Genomic DNA, 16,201 nt, shown 5'->3' with positions numbered 1-16,201 from the left:
TTTAAGTGTTGTGTGTTTCTCTGTTTTTATTTTAATTGCTTCCCAGACTTAATTCATGGTTCACTTGCCTCCTTTTAGCCCATCATCGTCTTAGTAAAAGACCAGATTAAGAGTAAAAGAAAAGAAAATCAAGGGAAGTCTGAACCAGAGTATCAACCCGGTAACTGAAACGCCAACAGTCTCCCCCGTTTCAGACAATGTATGCAGTCTGGATCTTACACACCAGGGGCAAAAACAGTGATGGCATTATGGGTAGCCAGGATGTGCGTAAGATAAGAAACCCTTTGATGAGCAGTGATTTTGAAATCTGGAATAGCATATCAGTATAGTGACATTTCTTGGGAGTAGTTTTTCATATCCTGCTGTGTTGGTACAAGCTGCTCTGGGTTCCATTGGGGACAAATGATAGACTTGAAGGATCTGCAGCAGAAAGTTCATACATTTCTTTGTCTTTTTTGCTAGTTCTAAGCTGATGATTAGCCTGCAAATCACAATGTAAGGCATTATTATTCTACTGCTGCAGCATGTGGCATTATCTCAAGGTGAACAGTCCTTTGCATAATACTGGCAACATCTATGACGCCACGCAGGAGGGAATTTGAATAAAATGAGGCTGGTATGAAACTGTCAGAAATATTCTCTGTTTAAAAATATATACAAATAAATCTAAAGTGAAAACAGTGAGGTTTGCATGCTTCTGGACTGCCCACAAATCCAGAAACACGTCATCTATATTCACAAGAACTCAACAATAAAGTCAGATTCCAAGATTTTGGTGAGATTTTTGGCGCGATCAGCTTTAGTAAAAGGCTAGTAAACCAACTATTGTTCCAGGACAAGAAGACAAAATGTCAAAATATATGTGAATGGAGCTATTTTGTTCTTTTTGTCAAAGGTAACTCATGGGTCTTCTATGTGGAGGTTTTGTCTTTGCTGTGTATTATAAACCAGAATGTGTGCAAGCGTGGGCTGAAGGATTAAAGTTAGCTTTGTACAGAGGCTTTGCCTTTAGTCCCAGTCTCCGTTACCCCCACTGCTGCAACGATTCCCCACACAAAGTGGCAGATTTCCTTTGCCTTTCATGAGTTGCTCAAAGCCGCCCACTGCTCACTTTAAATTTCTTGTCAGTTCAGCTAAGTGCATCTTCAAAGACCAAATCCAAATGGTTGTGGGGTTATGAATGAGGTACGTAAATGCAGAAAGGAAAGGGGCGAAGAAGGAAAAGATTAGATTTTAAAAATCCTAAAATAAGTAATTAGTTTAAAAATTAGAAATGAGATTTTCCAGCTTGTCAGAAAATCTTTAAGTTACAATTTTATTTCACAGAAATGAACACATTTACAATTAATATCACAACGGAAAGGAAATCTCTGGTTTGAGCTGCGTTACCCTCATTAACCTTAATACCCTGGCCCTTTTTTGAGCATTTTTTACAACTTTCCAATTTGCTCTAATAATTTGCTGTTTATTGTGGCAATGCTTCATATCCATCTTTTAAGAACAAACCAAGCTTTTTTTGTTTATTTGTTTTACAGATTTTTTTTTCATTATATTTGACAATAATACAAAAATAAACCTGAAGCTGAAGTAAGTTTTGACCTTTTTTTTACTAGAAAAATCAAATAGATTGAAATCAAGCTGGTTTTATGTTTACTACAAATATAAAAAGTGTAAAAATCGAATAAAAATGTATAAATACATAAAAGAAACAACAAAAAGGTCAAAACAATATGGTCAATGAGTTCAAAAATGGGTAAAACTTCACTGAACTGTAAAGACGCATTCTGAGGAAATTTGTCTTTGTGTTTTTAACATGTCCTTGTGGCATTTTTTTGTTGATGGCGGACATATTTTAACAGAAATAAGCTCAAACTTTTGAGTATTTAGTTATTTAAACATTCTGTTGGGAAAAAAAGGGCTTATTTGTGATGTATAAAATATGCTGGGGGGCCCACGAGCTTCCTGCTCTACGCTTGTAGCAGCAGGGAGGGGTGCGGGGGGCGGGGTTGCTACACACCAACGGTCCCACCCCCAATTCAGAGGTAAATTTCTAATGAACTACCCCTGCTTTGCTGAAACAATGTCCGAGAAAACAGCATTTTTTTTTTTTTTAATCTAAATTAAAGGAACACTTTAAACAACTTAAAAGATGATCAGAGTGAGACTTTTCCAAGGATTAATTCCAAGAGGTATCCAAATTCCAAAGCTTATAACCTTTCTCAAATCGTAACATTGAATTTTAAAGAAAAACTTTACTATTGAGAGGTCGGCATCATTCCTTCTGAATTGCGCAAATGCACCAGTGAGGTCAGAGACTGCTTATGGTTAAACAGGAAATGCCCAGTAAGTCCTTTTAAAAGTTGTTGAGACATTTGTCTTCTTCTGTCTTCTCTATGTTGACTTCCAAAGTCTGTCAATCATTATTTAAAGGAGTACAGCACATCCACTTTTATTTAAAATGAGGACCCACGCTTGGCGACATTAATCCACACAGTACGCTGCCTCTGGTCACTTGAATGCGATTAGAGGACAGTCAAGGACGTTTTATCAAACCTTTTCACATCAGCAGACAGCCACTGAATAGCGTGAACGTCCTTCTGCTGTAAAACACAAAAAAAAGCAACAACAGCGTGGAGAGCTCTTTGGCTTAGCCTTTAATTAAACGAGCAATAAGAAAGACTAAGAGGCCAGTGTGTTCCATCCCACTGACTTCTAAACTCCCTCTGGCCCTCTCAAGCTCACCCCGAGCAAATTCAGCTAAGCCTTGGCCTCTGATCAGGGTAAACATCCGCACACACTTCTCAACCAGCAAGCTTTGAATTCTGGACACGCGTCATCTATTCAAACATGCTTTTCCTTGCTGCATGTCTTTGTTTCACCAAAGTTAGTCTGACATATGCTTCTCTGCTAGTTACTGACCCACATCAACCTATAGAAAAAAGACCGTAGTTACAGTTATCAAAATCTCTTTATCTCACAAATGTTGCCTTTTAATGAATAGCAGCCTTTTTTTCAGTGTCTTAAGGCTGTCCAGCGGTCGCCTTTTAAGCATCGACCCCTTCCTCCACCTAAAGCCTTTTTCCTTTTGATAGCGGATTGGAAACAGATAACAAAAGAGGTGGTGCAGGACCGACCTCTCTGTGGCTTTGTGGCTGAATCGTTGCAGAGAGATGGATTGTGCCTTTGCACAATTTCCCCGCATGGTTTGAATTACTGCTAGGTTTTGTCTCTGGCTCAGTGTCCTTGGAGTATCGGGCAGAACTGTCGGCAAGGCTCCACCAGGGTACCTGGTCAATGGTGGAAGAAGAACAGTTTGTGGGAGAAGAATAGATGGGATGGAATAGGAGGGAATTAAAGAGAGTGAAAGCATTATAAGGTTGATACTTTCACTAGAGGGCGGCAATTGAACCACCAGCCAGTGGGAATCGGAAAGAGCAACTAAGAGGAAGCATTCTAATATCTGAACCTAGCTGTGGAGATAAAGAGCGTCTCGGTCAGATAATGCACTGTACAGTCCTGTCTCTTTCCTACATCACCAAGAGCACTAGCAAATTTACAGCCGTATGTGCTTGAATAGTTTTTATACAACCCAGGTATGCATAGATAGGTGGCAGATTGAAAGGAAAAAGTATGTAAGTGTATATCTGAATTGAAACTTTTGTCATTCATACTTTGAATAAAGTCATTGCTTTCGTGCAGTAGTTTCATGGAGTGAGACTGCCAAAAAAACATTTAAAAAATATAAACTGAAAACAAAGGATGCAATATACAGAACTTTATCAGTTTCATGTTAGAATTGTTTCATGTTAGATTTGTAATACAGTGTTGCCTTATTTACCACAGGGGTTACTCTCTAAATAACACTGCATATGATGATCTAGTGGAGTGTATGATGTCTTCCTGTGTTAATTTTACCACTAAAATGTGATTTAAGCTTTGAAAAACCTGTGGAAACGTGAACAAATTGTTTTGCTTTGTATTTTTTGCTTGAAATAAAACAATTCCAAAATTTACATTTATAAAATAAGTGAAAAACACCAATTACTCTAAAACTACTAGTTGGGATCCAATCATTTTTATTTATGTATTTAATTATTTCTGTTGGAATGCTTATTCTCTGTTATTTTGAGAATCTGTGAAATTGGATTGGTAAAGTGTAGGGTCACACCGAGCCTCCATGAAGCCTAAAAGTAGACTGAATGAATTTGTTTTTTTTCTTTTTTTCTTTTATACTTAAAACTTTCTGGAATTGCTCAAACTTGTGAAACTGCACTCGCCACAGGAAATGCCACCCACTGGCCCCAACCCCTAATCTACACTCGGTGTCGGTCAAAATCACCTCGTCAAAGCCTTTTACATGAAAATGCTCACCTCCTGCTGGCTAAAATAATACCAGGGCAACAGTATCCAGGTAAGCCTGGCTCTCGCTGGTAAACCTAAAGGAACGGATTGTGATTCATCTTGATGAGTGACTATTACCACGCACTGATTGCTCCTGTATAAGAATGGCCAACTGCTTCACTTAACCACGGCCTATCCACAGTACCAGTTAGGCTGAAATTAGAGCTCCCTGTCAAAACCAATCACTTGATGGAGGTTGGCATTGATGATCGTAGAGTGGTTTACTGGGAACAGCACAGCCACGATAAACTAACTGGAATTGAAGTCCTTGACTCACAGGGAGGCAGCTTAGTAAACTTCTTAAAACTACAAACTTATTTTATTGACTTATTAACTTAATTTATTTATTTATTTTCCAGCACCTTGCAGTTTATTTCTGACATCTGAGACGTGGGATGCAGATTACAATGCCCGGTATGGATCATTGTTAGCAGAGTTGAGCTACTTGTGTCATAAATGAGATGTAAAGGTGGTTAATGTATGGTAGAACTGAAAACTGCATCCAGTTTGTTGCAGAGAGATGGTGGCAACCGTGTGAGGTTTCCATGCCAACAGCTGGCACATCTGTTCCTTTTTTTAGAAAACACAATGATGATCTGCTGTAGCACTCGTCTGGAGTGGATGAAAAGTTGAACAATACAGATGGTCATTGAGCAACTTAACTTTTATTTTGAGTTTGCAAATGCAGATCCGTTCGATCAGTTTGACTTTTTATGCTTTTCTTTCTGCTGCTAAAAAAAATTAGCAAAATGTATTCATAACCTGGCATACACTACCCTGTAATATTGTGTCTCTGGCTTCAGTTCATCCATCTTTGGAAATTACGGTGGCTGAAAATCCAAAGAAAATGGATGAATGGCATTTGTAGCGCTTTTCTACATTCCAAAGCGCTTTACAGTCACAGTCCTTTTCACCTCATGTACACACACATTCACATTATCATGGCAGTTCATGACACCAACCTATCAGTTGGGTTCAGTGTCTCGCCCAAGGACACTTTGACACATTGGCGGGCAAGCCGGGTACTCAACTTGCGATCCTCTGATTAAAAAAATCAACATTTCAAGTGCACGCTACTGTTGCAAGAATTTGACATCATAGCATAAATGTAGAGATTGGGCAACATAGAAGTTCTCCAAACACTGAAACCACAGTGCTGAAGTCGGCTTCTAATTGACATTTCTTAATCCTCAGTTACGGGGAGAGCTAAAGCGATTTAGTTTATCACAATAAAACGGCACTGTTCTGTTGAAACAGAATGTTCTACAGAGAGCGGAGATTCAATACTGATTTGAGAAAATAAAAGGGTCACTGTGTTGTTAAATTGTTGCAGAGCTTTGTTCACTTTAATTCTGCGCCCACGAAACCTGACAGTGCACAAATCTTTGCACACAGCTCTACTCTGATGACAGCACAGTTTTACATAACTCATGATGAAAGTTCCTAAAGTTTAGGTTAGCATTTATCCAAGTTAGAGGCAAGTTTGAAAAAGTTCAGAATGAGTAAATGTGTCCAACTAAGGTTTGAGTCATGCAGGCCTTGGGATAAGATCATGGCTGAGGCTCCAGTGTTGTGAATGAAGGCCTCTCAGTCGCTGCAGAGATATTTAGAGAGAGAAGCAGATATGTATTGGGCCAGAGTGAGAGTGGAGTTGCGAAACATCAGAAAAGGAAGATAGGCTGCAGTGGCCTCTGGGGAAAATTCAATTATAAATGATGCTTCCACCCGGAGCCATCTTGGAATCCCTTATTCTTCAGGAGATCTTCTTCACCTAATCCTCAACAGGGTTTGGTGTGGCCTGCCAGTAAGGCAGAATGCCTCACACACATTGTGCGTCATGCATTATGAATGATGGGAAGGAGACACTCGTGTCCTAATTTCACTCAAAGCAGCAGGAGCGTGAACATGGAGCTGACAAAATGCTCATTTCTCAGAGTGAGGAATGAGAAAAAAGCATTTTGGCATTTAAGTGCCCTGGTTGTTTACTTGTAATCTTGTGTGCGCTTATGCTGTCTCGAGGTGATGTTGCTCCACCTTTGCTGCCCATCTTTCTTACCCAGCACCCCCTTACTTCCTCTCCTTTCATCTCTTTGTAGCATTGCTCTCTAAAAATTCTACTGGTGGCAACGTGCTGCACTGAAGTCTTCAGACAGGTTCTCTTTGTAGCCTGGAGTGTTGTGTAGATCTCCGCTGCAGCAAACTCCCCCCCACCTCACCCTGCCACCATTCCATCCAACCATCCTATATCCTGAGAAATCCTCTTCGGACCCCCTCCCGCGTCCTCTTCCTTCTCCAAGTGGAGAGAATGGGAGCCGGCATCTCCAGAGAACCAGGAAGAGAATTCAAAGCTCTTCTTCTCTGTCCAGTTTCTGCTACAGCAGATAGAAGTGTGAATGACGCACAGAGGGGAGACGAGCGGTTGGCGAGAGCGGAAGGGTGAGACTGGATCTTGGAGCTCCGTGGTAATGAGAGAGGAGTTGTTATGGTTCACCTTCTGCTGCTCTAGACGGCGTGCGGCTATTTTCAAGTCCGTGTACACTCGCATGTGCGCCTTCTCATTTTCTTACAAGTGAAGGTACACGACTGCTTTGCAAACTTGTGACTCGATCTTCCCAGCTCGTCTGTGCTGGTGATATGGAGTGCTGATGGGGGAAGAGCCGTAAAGCCTTTCTAGCATCAACGCCACTCCGGTGTCACCTCCCTCTTCCCCACTCCTTTTTTCTCTCCTCCTCCTGCGAAAAGTCCCTCTTTCTCCACTTTTTTTCCTTGTTTGCCATCTCGACAGTTCCCACCTCTTCCTCAGCAATGTGACACAGATGACAAATCAAGCTGCTCTTCATGGAATTATAGCTTGTCAAGTACGGTATGTTCCCTGCCAAAGAGTTGTGGCGTGAGGATCTCTGAGCCCTCTTGCTCCTTGTCATAGGAAATTATTTTCCTGCATTATTTGTGACACACATATTGAAATTTATATTCTGGGTTTTGAAAAACCTCATTTTTGGAGGGCAGAGTTGACCTCCTGATGGTATCACCATGTTTTGTGGTGGTCTTTGGTCAGAAAAACAATTTGGTCACAAAGTTTTCTATGATCATAGTCTTTAGCCTTCCTCTGCAGGAGGAATTGCCTCTATAAAGGAGATCTCAGGATTTGGTCATAGTATTTGCAGTGTATACATAGTGTGGATCTCCAGTCTCACTGCAGGATGTGCAGGATGCTTGAAAGGCAGCAACTGTTTCAGTTTCTGAAGGGCTCCAAGGGCTCAAGAATAACTGCTGCAAGGGAGTATACTTAAAATCAACGCTGTGTGGACTTGGATCTATGTGTGCGTCAATCCTTTGTTGTGGAAACTCTCTTGGTCAGCCTGGTTTTTGTCTTTCCTGTGAAATTGGCGGTTTGGAGAGAAAATTAGTAAAATAAAAAAGTGTGGGTCCAGTTATCAAAAGTCATAAAGACCTTTTTTGTGGGAGTATCATGGTTTTATGTTGAAAGGCTTCCAGGAGGAAAAATTTGAATTTTCACAACCTGTAAAGTCCCACTAGTGTGTTTAACATGTTCTTGTGGCATTTTTCTGATGATGGAGGACATATATAAAGATAAGTAAGCTTAATTTCAAATTGTTGTGAAATAGAAACAGACGAAAAAGTTTGAAAAGAAGCTTATTTATGATGTAGAAATATGCTGATCGGTTGACAAGCTCCCAAACATTTGTAGATGACTAGATCCATGTATGTCTTCGTCTTCTTTCATCTGAGCTTGGATCTGGCTCATAACTGTCCGGCTGGATAGCTCCGATAATGCTCGCCATTTTTGTTGCACCAGGGGCTGTAAGCTAGAAGGAGAGGGTGACTGGAAGGGAGGGCGGAGTTTCTATGTACAAACAGTCCTGCCCACAACTCAAAGGTGAATTTCTAATGAAAATCTGCAGAAACTATGTCCAAGAATTTTTATTTCTTTTTTTTTAGCTAAAAATGGCCTAATCATAATTAAAAGACCACTGGGAACAATCAAAAAATAGATCCAAAAATGATTGAAGTGGGTCTTTAAGAACTTTCCAATACCATTTTAGGGAAAATACATTTTTTTTTATATGAATAAAATCTTTCATACTTATTTGTTTTTTGCAGCCAGTGACTTTGCAAAGCAACTGCAGTGGATGTGAATTAACTTCTGAACTGAAACTCTGAATGATGTCAGAGAATCAGATCTATAGCAACTTCAATGACAGGCTTCAACTTTTCCCTTAAGTTAAACCACCTTAAATTAATTTGGAATCCAGATAGACTATTTATCAACATATTTAATGCCTAAAGTATCATCTCAGCCACTTATTACAGTATACCAAGCCCACAAATTGCGTTGTTGAAAACATGTCTCCAACAAAGTGCAGCACAATGCAAAATAACTCATGAAAGAGGCTGTGCATGCACATGCATCTCTAAAAGTCATCATTACAGGCTATGTATGAAGCTGCCTCATCATTTTTCTGACCCTTTTGACTTCAATTTACATTTTCAGTAGGGTTACGCTTGAAAGCCCCCCCCCCCCCCATGTTAGGTAGTCAATTACATAGCCTGCATAGAATTTAATTAGCCTGTAACACGACAATTCTTAATATTCCTAATATCTACAAGAAAGAAAAAGAAAAACTTGTAAACCAATAAGAATTTTAGTTGCAATCCTAAAATTTGATGGGTTTTATAGTGTAGACGGTTTGCGCATACATCCTAATACAGCCTGGGAAAAACAACCCCTTCCAAGCTCTGTCCGTTCTGTCCTTTTTTTCAGTTTTTTTTTCTACTTCCATTACCCCTGGTTTTTGGTGCGTAAATCCATACAGTGTGGTAATGCTACAACTTATTATAACTTGGAAACAGACAGTGTAAATCATTTGAGGCAGGCTGTTTTCCTCATATAGCCATTCTTCACAACACACTGCCCTTCATCAATCATCCTCTGCACTTCCCTCCGTGTAGAGGAAAGAGACCCGGCGCATGTGGTGACAATGCAAAGACAACTATAGTGTGTGTGCACTCAAGCCTGTCAACACGTATGCAACGCAAACACATTAATGTATAGCATTTTAGCCTGTTTCAATAAACTTGCTTTTAGCGACTGATTGAACACAGACCCAGGGAGGAGAAAGGGGTTCAATCATCCGTCCGTCTCTGTCTGAAGGAGGAGGCAACAGTTGGAAATGTGAATTATGAAACGATAAGATGCTGTAAAATGGAGATAAATCCCAGTGATTACACAGCTGACTATCTTACAATTTCATTCCACTGACAATGAATCTTCATTGGAGGTTAGTGAAAGATGACACGCCTAATAATTCCCCATGTTTGAAGCACGGCAGTGGAAAGCACCGTAATGACAGAGTTCTTTTGAACATGACTGAGGAGGTAATAACGTTTTGCATCTGACTTTCATGACATGATTTTTAATTTTTTTTCCGGAGGTTTTTCTTTCTTTTTGCCTCATTCTCCGATGGCAAAAAAATTCGACCACATCAAACCGTGTTTGTCTTCTTTCTGCATCCCCTGGGGTGCCAACTCTGCAGAAAGCCCAAGAGATAACAAGAGGGAAAAGACATAAAAGCGCATAAACAACACACATAGCCAGAAAGGAGAAAGAGGAAGAAGTGTGTTCGCCCGCGGGTGTGTGCATGTGCGTCTGCATGCACAGAGCTGGACTTCAGAGCATTTACCTACCGTAGTTCTGTGCCTCGTGGGTTCCTGATAGTTCCAACTTTTCCTTGCAACAAGGCATTATTACATACATGCACAACATTTCATACATTTTCCACTAAAATAAGCCCCGAAAAAAGAGTCCATTAACACATTTCCACACAACCTGAATTTCCTCTCGGAGTATGAAGTCACTGTTCCTCGGCTTTTGCAGCAGGACAGATGCTTATCTTGGTCATTTGCGGTTGCCCTGCTCCATCTAAACAGCAGCTTTTATCACAGCATGTAGTCTGAATATAACCAATTATCTGCTTGTAACGTCACCCAGTTGCTCTGCATGATTTCCCGGTGCTTTTAATAGATTGGGTTGTTTTTCTCTTTCTTTATGTGTATATGCTAGGAGAACAAGTGCAGATAAATTTCCTATTTAAATGAAAGTTCTTAATATTCAGTCTTTCATCCTTGTTTGCTGGTGTTAAGCTCTTATGATTTCCACTTTTTGTGTGAGTTTGCCTCCCTTTTGTTTATATTTTCCCTTTTTTTTCTGGTTGGGTAACGCCATGTTGGGGCTTGAAGGACATATCTGTCCCACAGACAGGTGTCCTGACCTTTTGCCTGTACTGTCACACCCCAGGGGATCTCTGTGTAATGGAGGCTAAGTCTTTGACCTGGTCTCTTGTCTACTCTTTGCAAATAAATGGAGCTGGGCCATGTGATGGATGCTGTAAGCCACAGAGCTTTGTGTGTCAGCATTGCTTTTTCTTCAAAACAAACTAAAGTATTTCCAAACTTTTTTGAAAAAATTTTGTATTAAATTTTCAACTGTTGAAGGAAAAAAAGAAGAAATTATAGTCATAATATATATTTGACTCAGGGATTCTTCTAGGCAGTTGTCTATTACTTTAACATCAATGGAGATTCCTCATGCGGCAGTCAAACCTCCAAAAACTCTCCATTCAGTACCCACTGGCCATTGCAAGATTGCATTTCTTAAAGACCCGCTCAGATTATCTTTTGATCTATTTTTAAAGCTTTCCAGTGGTCTTTTAATTAGGATTATTTCATTTTTAGCCATAATCAATGTTGTTTTCTAGGACATAGTTTTGTGCAGAACATTAGAAATTCACCACTGAGTTGTGGGTGGGATAATTGGCGAGGAGCAACCCCGCCCCCCATCCCTTCCCAGTAGCTCTCCCACTAGCTTATAGCCCCTCACACACCTAACTATTACCAATGCAACAAAAATGGTGAATGATATTGGAGTTATTCAGTTGTACACTTTAGAGCCAGATGCCAGGATGAGAAAAAACAAGATGTACATGGATCTAGTTTTCTACAAGTGGTTGGGAGCTTCTGGCGCCCCAGCATTATTTTTGCGTTACAAATATGCTCTTTTTCAAATGCCAATTAAGTCGTCCACTTCTGATTCACGATGATTCGGATAGATACTCAGAAATGCAATTGTAGGCTTAAGTTTTTGTTAATATATGTTTTCCATCATCAAAAAAATGGCACAAGAACATGTTGGAAACACTAAAAACATGAGTCTTTAAAGATGCAAATAAAAGCTCATTCTGATGCACCAATATGTAATCATTTGCACTTTGTGTTTAATACTGGATTTAATCCATATCTCCACTTTTGGATCTTGGAGCTCCATTTCCTGCAGTTGGCCTGTTTTATCGAAGCCACTAAAGCCAAGCACATCTGTTTTTCTGCAGTTTCAAAATAGTTTGGTTGTCTTTGTCCATTCCTGTGAATATGTCTGGAGTGACAAAAATGGTCAAACTTAATACAAAAACAAAGTTTATGCCAGAAAATAGTGTTGGTTTCTCAGATTACCATACAAAAAGGACTTGATTACTTTCCCTAAGGAGGTTACTTGAGAAACACTATGCAATAGTCTTCAGCTACCTCTATAGCATCCCATTGCTAACATAGAAGTCTTGCAAAAATAGTGAAATATCAGGAAACAATATTATTTTGGTGCTTCACCCATTCATCATTGAATAGCCCACAGGATTTTACTTTTAAAGTGAGTACAACTTTGATTTCTATTGAAATCTTCATACTTTCTCATAACTTCAACATTCAGCAAACATTGATATGCAGCCGGAGCAGTCTGGACCCAGCAGCTACTCGGGGAAAAGTGCTACATATCTGCAATCTCGGGATCTCTGTCTTCTCTGTACTGGTGCAGATAATCACACACTTGCGTGACTGTACGCGAGAAGCAGTCGTAGATATGCAAACACGTTTGCACCCCCTCTGCTCAAACGTGGTTCCGTCATGTCGTCTGTGTGTGTGTGTGTGTGTGTGTGTGTGTGCGCGTCAGTAGCTGTGTGTATTTCATGCCAAACATTGTCTTCTTAAAACACTAAGCAAATCTTCTCAATGTGATAATTGGCTCCCCGGGGTGGTTGTATCTTTGCCGCTTGTTGTCGTCATCCCCCTATGAAAAAAAATAGATTGTGTTAGATGTGATTGGCAAAGTTTGCTTGCTTATCTGGGAAACTGATCCCAGGTCTGGTTTAACTGTGAGGAAAGAGACGGCAAGGACGGATCTGGTGCAGCCTGTCTGCAGTTATTTCTGGATTTCATCTGCTTTTCCTTCAAGTGACAAGTTAAAAGTGGCTTAAAAGCCTGTTGTAGTGACCAGAGAGGGATTTTCACTGCAGTTTACTGACAGAGACCAGGACAAATCAAATCTCAATCCAATACCATATTTTCTAGACTTTAAGTCGTTCCGGAGAAGACGTGTAATGAAGAAGAAAAAAATCACATTTCAGTCACACTGGAGTGAGTCACACTTTTGGGAGAAATTTATTTAACAGCAAGAACTAGAATGAACATTTAATTTTGAAAGGCAAATCATAATAATGGAATTTATACCAATGATATACTAAATATATGAATGCTTCCCTACCTTAACCTTCATTAGTTTCATGAAACATGGGAGGAATCTAGTATATTAGCGCAACAACAGTTATTGAGATAACCATAGCATAAAGAACATGCTAAGTTATCAAACCTCTTTATATCACTTCATATCACTGCTTAAATGCACTTTGGCAAACCCGGTGTGAGCGTACCATTAGTCACACCTGAGTATAAGCCACACCCCCGGCAAATCTATGCAAAAAAAGACGACTCATCCTCCAAAAAATACAATAATTACAGGAGCAAATTATTTTTAATGGCTCTCTTGTTAAGGATATTCTTGATCTCCTGCAGATGAAATTAGCTGGTGTTTTGCCACGTTGATGCCAGAGCCATAAAAACAGACCAGTTTTCATGCCCGAAGGCAAAAGGAGACGCTCATCTGGCCACCTCTCCTTCTCTTGTATCGTTCCTCATCCGTATGTTCCTCTGGTCTCCAGGGTATTTTGGACCGCAGAGCAGATTGTTGGTTGCTTCATAGGGGATACTGGAAGACAGCTGGGCACCCATCACACGGCCCAACAGCTGTTCAGGTGACACTGAAAGGAAGCAAATGGAATCGGCCAGAGGTGGGAAGTGATGCGGAAGGAAAGTCTTAGGCAGGACAAATGAAATGAATACATAGGCGTAAAAATTTTGAGGCTTTATTAGCAATCCGGTTCTGAGGTGGACCAAATGCTTTCCGTCCCCCTCAGGATTAATTTCTCGCACTGATTCAACCACTTCTCCATCAGTCCTTTGCCTTTGATCTCTCGATTATCTTTGCTTAAAATGGGAACTAAAAAGCCCAAGGAACAGCTGCCTAAATTCTGACGCACCTTAGGGAACATTCAGAAGTGAAAATTGTACCCAACCCTGCAACCAAATAATAACACATCCTGAAATAAAAATGGAAATCCCCAAACAAGTTTCAAATACCATGGCTCGGGGCCAGTTTGAGTCCATTTAAAGGTTTTAATCTGACGTAAATCTGCATAGTGGATCATCCAACAAACATCAGGAGACTTTTACTCTCTCCACACACTTTTTCCCCTCACTGCATTTGTCAAATTGAGCCCAATGAAAGTTCTTCGATCTTCATGCCTATCCCTAAGCCATCTCCCCATCTCTCCTTTCTTTTCCAACCTCCTTTCTCTTAGGTTGCAGCTTTTATAAATAATACATGAGAAGACTTATCCCATCCTGGCCACACTGGCTCTTACTCCCTGGAAAGGCACTATATTTAAGAGCAGGATAGGCCAGAGATGGAGTCTGGGGAGCTTCTGACTTTTATCCAAAAAGGTGGTGGTGGTGGTTAATTTACTGAAATAGAACTGAGCACTTTGCTGCAGCAAAAAAACAACTGTACTATCAAGAACTGTAAAAAAAGCTAAGCTAATTTACCCCAATATGGTGCTGCTTTGGGAGTTATTTTTATGTTTTTTTTTGTACTGAAAATCTGTATTAAATCAATTTCTTATCGATTGTCCCCACAGCTGGCACCACCTACATCTTTGGCAAAGGAGGGGGTCTGATCACATACACATGGCCCAACAACGAGAGGCCAAGCACCAGGGCGGACCGGCTGGCAGTTGGCTTCAGCACCACCATCAACGACGGCATCCTGGTCCGCATCGACAGCGCCTCAGGCCTGGCGGATTTTATCATGCTCCACATCGTACGTACTCAGTTCCACCTTCTGTCGACTATTTCAAGTGTTTTTCTTTTTTTTTAAAGCGTTTATAAGTCAAATTTTCCTTTCATTTCCAAACCAAAGTCAGCATTTCATGTTTAAACAGCTCTCAAAAACAAAACAAAAAAAAAGCATCACACTCCTCAACAGTCTCTCCATCACATTCAAACTACAGTAGCTCTCAGCATGAATAATAGATGCAGCTCTCAGTGCAGATGCAGGGTTTTCCCACATGTTGGAGAGACTCTGGAGAGCTGGAGAGCGGGGTGTTGTAGGATGCAGCTCCTGGCCAGTGGGCCGAACACTTGTGCAGCACCTTAATTATTTCACACTGTGACCTTCCAGCCATGAAGCATTAACATAATCATCAGACGAAAGAAAGCAGGCTGCTAAATCTCCACAGTGGAGGTACAGAGAGGTGGCGTGAGGTAGAAAAGTTACTGGAGATGATTCGCCAAAAAAAAAAAAAAAAAAGGAGAAACGATCTGAATAAGAGGAGGGACTATAGTCAAACAGATTGAAAGTCTTTTTCTTCTTAAAGACCTCCCCTCATCTCCTGAGTGCTGGCCATGTGGTGCAGAAAAGCAGCCATCTGCTCTGCCAAAACGAGGGCCAACAACAAACAGTTATGAGCCGCCTTTGCAGTATAGAGACGTACGGTGCATATGCGCACATTTGCATGTGTGTTGAGGTGAGAAAGGATTGAGGAAATATGATAAAGACGTACGGTAAAGTGTGTGGGAGATATGGGGGAAACGCCAACTGATTGCCTAAATGTCTCAGAAGGAAGAGGAAGGGCTGCATTTTTAATTCTGCATTTAAGATATCGCAACTAGCTGGATATCTCCTATAATTTGACTGCGAATCGTTGAGCAGTGAACATCTTCATTCCTCCGCTCTCGCGCACTAATGAATTTATTAATGGGAAAAGGCAACTGGAGATTTCATCAGTTCATTCAGACAGGCGGCACGCTGTGAACGACTGCAGTTTGCTCAAGTGTTGGGCAGCATTGTTAATATTTCAAATCATTTATTGACCTTCAAGCTTGAGTAAGGAGAGATATATTTAGGATTGCAGTGATTGTAGCCTTTAACCATAAAATAAATGGCAAACGGATTGGGTGGGGCAGCACTGCGCCCTTGTTTTACATTACACCCGAAGAGAAATCAAATAAGTTTTCCCGGATCTCTTTCCAGCTCAGATGAACAGTAAATAATTTACTAGACCTTGATTGAATTTTTTTTTTCTTTGCATTGATTTGGTTCCTCCCTAAAAATACTTGTCTTGGTTTTACAATGTTGTTTTCCTGAGGGAAACCATTTTTCTCCAAAGTTCTGAAGCATCTCTGCAGCTTCTGTAGCGCAGAGGCTTGACTTCACTGAAAAGGCGTTAGATAATAAATCCTAATGATGAGCATCTGGTCCTGCCTGTCAGCTCTTTGCGTTTAGTAATGAATTGTGATGAAAAGGTTAAAGGCATTAGAGCTTGTCGATTGCGAATAT

At 40.5% G+C, this 16,201-nt stretch overlaps 1 protein-coding gene across 38 annotated transcripts in view; it reads left to right on the top strand.

Annotated features, from left to right (window-relative positions):
* nrxn3b (neurexin 3b) overlaps positions 1–16,201 on the top strand; it is a 330,206-nt gene that overhangs the window by 245,834 nt on the left and 68,171 nt on the right. For all 38 annotated transcript variants that reach the window (XR_013654201.1, XR_013654205.1, XR_013654204.1 and 35 more), the window contains one exon: positions 14,502–14,683. Coding sequence is in view for 30 of the 38 variants with exons in the window: in XM_078943168.1 (XP_078799294.1) it covers positions 14,502–14,683 (182 nt within the window). In the remaining 8 variants the exon portion in view is untranslated. The remainder of the gene's footprint in view (positions 1–14,501; positions 14,684–16,201) is intronic.

This window comes from Oryzias latipes, chromosome 24 (genome assembly GCF_053564925.1).
Source record: "Oryzias latipes strain Hd-rR chromosome 24, Olatipes_Hd-rR_3.1".
NCBI lineage: Eukaryota > Metazoa > Chordata > Actinopteri > Beloniformes > Adrianichthyidae > Oryzias > Oryzias latipes.
Note: the sequence above shows the minus strand (reverse complement) of the source record. Positions and strands in the feature narration are given on the sequence as shown.